This window comes from Diplotaxodon limnothrissa, linkage group LG6 (assembly GCF_057381915.1).
Source record: "Diplotaxodon limnothrissa isolate DT_005_m linkage group LG6, D_limnothrissa_male_GT1.1, whole genome shotgun sequence".
NCBI classification, from domain to species: Eukaryota; Metazoa; Chordata; class Actinopteri; order Cichliformes; family Cichlidae; genus Diplotaxodon; species Diplotaxodon limnothrissa.
This window is the reverse complement of record NC_140601.1, coordinates 9,449,850-9,454,732: the sequence shown is the minus strand read 5'-3', so window position 1 is coordinate 9,454,732 and position 4,883 is coordinate 9,449,850. Positions and strand designations below refer to the sequence as shown.

The 4,883-nt window shown below is 40.8% G+C and overlaps 1 protein-coding gene across 1 annotated transcript; it reads right to left on the bottom strand.

The window, feature by feature from the left end:
* Positions 1-517: 517 nt before the first annotated feature.
* LOC146630085 (uncharacterized) lies at positions 518-3,350 on the bottom strand. Its single transcript, XM_085355587.1, has 2 exons — positions 3,299-3,350; positions 518-1,641 (listed from the first exon to the last, which is right to left on the bottom strand). The coding sequence occupies exons 1-2, from the start codon at positions 3,348-3,350 to the stop codon at positions 518-520; spliced, it is 1,176 nt and encodes a 391-aa protein (XP_085211713.1).
* Positions 3,351-4,883: the final 1,533 nt, after the last annotated feature.

Below are 4,883 nucleotides of genomic sequence, written 5' to 3'. Positions count from 1 at the left end.
CTGCAAAGTAATAACACGAGAAAGACGTCATTTTAACACAAAACAGCATTTTCATTGTTGGTAGCTGCAGTATGTTGTTAAAAAGCAATTTTAAACCCAACGTATACACATGAAAAATATAAATAAAGCTAAACCTACAGTGCTGCTGACATAGGATGATGATTTATACCAACTATTGGAAGAATTTTGTCTTCAATACAGTTTGTTGTCAATGTGAGGTGATAACTTACATAGTTGGAACACAGCACCACTCTCCCGTTTTTCACTTGGTCATCCATCCTTCTCATCGGGTTGGTCGGTGGTAAGGCTGTCTTCTGGGTGGGGTGTTTGCTCCATCTTGGACGTAACTGGAAGTAATAACAACTAAAAAACGACCTTTAATTCACAATGTAATATTAATATTAATGTCACATATCAAGAAAAAAAGAAATACATTTCACATGTGCGAGTCACATGTTCATATATCTGTAAAAACAAAAACACAAAGGCAAAGTTTAAAAACACGTTCTAACATAAACTAATCAGAGTCACTGTCATCCATGGAAAGGTTAAAAGGCCTCTCCCAGAAACGTCTGACTCCAAAACGACCTGAGGATGTTGAAGGGGCATCAAACTGGTCACTCACCTTGCACCTCTTTGCACTTACCTCTTCGGTGCAGATGTCTTCTCTGCTTCTCTTTTCTGAGGAAGGAGCAGCAGAGAGATCAGCTGAGGAAGCAGATGACAGAGCAGCTGAGAAAGGAGCAGCAGAGGGAGCGGCTGAGGAAGGAGCAGCAGAGGGAGCAGCAGAGGAAGCAGCTGAGGAGGGAGCAGCAGAGAGAGCAGCTGAGGAAGGAGCAGCAGAGGGAGCAGCTGAGGAAGAAGCAGCAGAGGGAGCAGCTGAGGAAGGAGCAGCAGAGGGAGCAGCTGAGGAAGGAGCAGCAGAGGGAGCAGCTGAGGAAGGAGCAGCAGAGGGAGCAGCTGGGGGAGGAGCAGCAGAGGGAGCAGCTGGGGGAGGAGCAGCTGGGGGAGGAGCAGCTGGGGGAGGAGCAGCTGGCGGATCACCAACCTGGGCAACAACTCGAGGGAAGAGTGGGGCATTGGCCTGGCCGAAAGGCGGCATGGGGATGGGGGCAGCACCTGGAGCAATAGGACGTTGCCAATCGTGCCAAAACGGCTCTGGAGGGTGCTCCCGGATGAGAGGGGAATCATCTCTCTCATCCATGGTGTCATACCCAGAGTCATCGCTAAGCCAATCCCCCCACTCTTCTGAGTCGTTCCAGTCAGATGAATTGTCAGTCTGTTCACTCACCTCTTCATCGTCTATAGGTAGGTAGGGGGGGTACTCACCATACTCACCTTGCTGTTCACCGTCATCAGCATCTGGTGCTTCATGAGAAGAGGGTGAGGGTGAGAAAGGGATAAAATACCTACCATACTCACCTTGCTGTTCACTGTCATCAGCATCTGGTGCTTCATGAGATAAGGGTGAGGATGAGAGAGGGATAAAATACTCACCATACTCACCTTCGCTGATACGCTGGGTATCAGTGTCCTGAGCTTCACCAGAAGAGGTGGTGCTCTGGAGACTGTCATCCAGGATCCTGATGACTTCAGGAAGGCCTTCTTCTGCAGGGCGTTCAACCACATAGTCAAGACGCCCTGTGAGGAAACAATTTTTAAAATAACATTAGGAATGTAATAGACACCCAGTGTTAAAGCAACAGACCTACATCTGTTAGTTTGAGCAGAGGATGAGAGAAAAGCATTTTATGTCAGACTGAATGACACTTCTACTTGTTCAATCTTTAAGTCAAGTTTTTTAATAGAAGACCACCAAACCTCCACCAAGGCAGCTCACTCTGTGTACTTTTAAGGTGACACTATATCAGGAGTGGGCAATCTCAGTCCACGAGGGCCGGTGTCCCTGCAGGTTTTAGATGTGTCCTCGAACCAACACAGCTGATTTAAATGGCTAAATTAGCTCCTCAACATGTCCTGAAGTTCTCCAGAGGCCTGGTAACGAACTAATCATGTGATTCAGGTGTGTTGACCCAAGGTGAGATCTAAAACTTGCAGGGACACCGGCCCTCGTGGACTGAGATTGCCCACCCCTGCACTATATTGACACTATATATGTCACTGTATTTTGTGTACATTCAATTTGTTTTATTTGTTCTTTGTAAGCCTTTATGCAAACACTATGTTGGAATAGGTAATGGATAATAGGTATTGATTTGTAAATAGCCGGACATGAGTAACTTATTATATAAATATACTACAGTACATTTATAACTAACCATGCAGCTCATTCTCCTGTTTTATTTACAATTCACGATGTCACACATTTTGAAAAAAGCTCATAGGTTAAATATGTGGATGCAAACCATAATGTAACATTTAGACCACATGTACCAATCGCATGTCCTAAATATAAAAAAACCAAATAATATATATATATATATATATATATATATATATATATATATATATATATATATATATATATATATATATATATATGGTTTTTTTTTTTAAATAAAAACACAACCTCCTTGGCAAGAGTAAAAATTGCACACACAAAGCTCTGCAGGTATGTCTGAAAATGATGGTCAAGTGAAAAACAAACAAACAGAAACTCTTAACCCAGAATCCACATTTTTAGAAATGTGCACAAGGACTGTATCTGCCATAAGGACAGGTACATCTAATCTGTGGTAAACATGCTATCACTGTGTAAATATCCCTGTGTACAATATCTCTCTCTGCTATCTAATAAGGTTAAAAGCATTACCGTAACAGAAGATAGGTCTTAATGCCATTATTACTACTGTTTTCATATTCTTTTGATATTATTTTATTTGCATTTTTTTATCTTTGTGTTTTGCAGCAGAGAAAAAATATAGTTTATGTCAATAAAGCCTTTGATCCGGAGAAGAAAAGGATGTCAGGAGGGGACCTGGATCTGTGTGTTTACGCCTGCGTGTTCTGACCCGTGACATCTTGAAGATGCCGTTACCACAGAAACTGATTTTTGGGCATTTTACAAATTTTAGTCCATTAAGCTATTTTTAACCATTTCATTTTAAAGAAAAGTGTCAAATTTGAAGCCTTCAAGTCAAAGTAACACCTTTTTTTCATATTCATACACCAGTCGTTAATAATTTCTACACCTCTCCCGGAAAATTTAAAACATACAAACAATTTACAGGAAACAGACTTGAAATACACATATTTGATCACGTTAAAACTTGATATTCACACTGGAACTTGTTAAATTATTACAGTAATTTACATTTAAAGAAATTTTCACACTTACCTGCAGCGAAGTCCAGGTGACAGTCGGGGAGTCCGGGTCCACGGCGAGCCATCTTCAAACTTGAAAAACAAAAACAAGTACAAACGATGAAGTACTTGTTCTGCTCTCAAGTTATATCCGCTTTTAGTGAAATAGTTTGCAAAACTTAGCTTTCCACAGGCTGAGGTTGGAGCAGGTCGAAACAAGTCCACGAGCAAGTGTAAACAGACGTTTGGAACCTTGTGCAGCATTTATATACCCTCGGCGGCCATGGTTACGGTTGTCAACGTGTACACGTGCACGGGATAGAACTATCCGGTTGTCCAGTCTGACCTCACTAGCCGTGTCTGGGTCTAAACTCCGCTGCAGGTCCATATATCAAACGATCACTATGGCATTACTGAGAGTTGAAAAACTGTCTAAAGTCTTTCATTTTTAATAAAATGATCAGCGTTCTGCTCTACCAGGTGTAACAATTGAGTTTAACATCCAGGCATCCATGAAAACGGAATTTATGGCATTTAACAGAGTTAGAAGTTAGCAGGGAGTTAGCTCGCTAGCTTCTATCTAAATACAATATAGCATGTCCTGACTGCAGGTTTTGGAAACAAATTCAAACGTACAGCTCTGCTATCACTTCCAGCATAAATGAAGACAGAAAACTAAACAGCAGTGACGTTTGTAGGGTTACTGAAGTTGGGCTAGCTGGTATATAATGATGTGCTACGTGACCGCTAGCGACACAGCTATGTTAGCATAATATAAACAAGCTAACTTTTTTCCACTCCATAAAAGTTAATGTGAGTGTTCTCGGTGGTCAGGAACAAATGTAATCGCATGGCAGGATGCTGTAAAAGGACCAAACTTCAGCCAGGAGGACAACTGAGATAATCCATCCACAATACGAGGTTAGTCATTCATATACTGCTGCATGGGCTGGGCTGTAGTTACACCCTAAGGTTTTAAAAACTGAGCTTAAATAAATGATTAGCGGTAATAAAAGCCGAGGGAGGTCAACAGTGATCACTGACTGTTTTAGGAGCTTTTTGAGATCAAATAGAAGAAAATACATAACATTAAACATGTTAACAATACAAAAGCCATATTAAACGCAGACTACTTTAGACCCGGAAGTAGGATTCGTGTGTCATCACTGAACAGCTAAATTCGTAGGAATGTTTTAGCTTATTATTTGGATAACCACCGTCATTACAATAAATTAAATTTGTAGTCATTTAAAACTCACAGGCCTACAATCAGCTGGCCTATATAAAAAACAAAAACAAAACTTGAACACAGTGCTGAGCTGCATCTCAAATGAATCTTCCAGCTCTCAGCTGACATGTACCAGAGCCCGATTGATGGATCAGTTGATCAGGATCATTGGCCTGATATAGGTCTATCATAGTGACGTGGCTCTTAATCAGTAGGGTTATATATTTCCCGATATGATATATTTTTTTAAAGAACATAATGTGGATTGTTTTTATTTGTTAGCTGTATGGGCAGCATTTTTGTGTATGTGATCCCTTTTCTTAAATTACATTTGCTATATACACATATTTTGCTCTCTTAGTATTTTTAGAACCTGACTAATACTGAAAAC

Excerpts from the sequence above, each read along its gene's own strand:
- LOC146630085 (XM_085355587.1), bottom strand. The coding sequence starts at position 3,350 with ATGGCTCGCCGTGGACCCGGACTCCCCGACTGTCACCTGGACTTCGCT. Across the intron at positions 1,642-3,298 it reads TCACCTGGACTTCGCTGCAG|GGCGTCTTGACTATGTGGTT; the intron begins GTAAGTGTGAAA and ends GTTTCCTCACAG.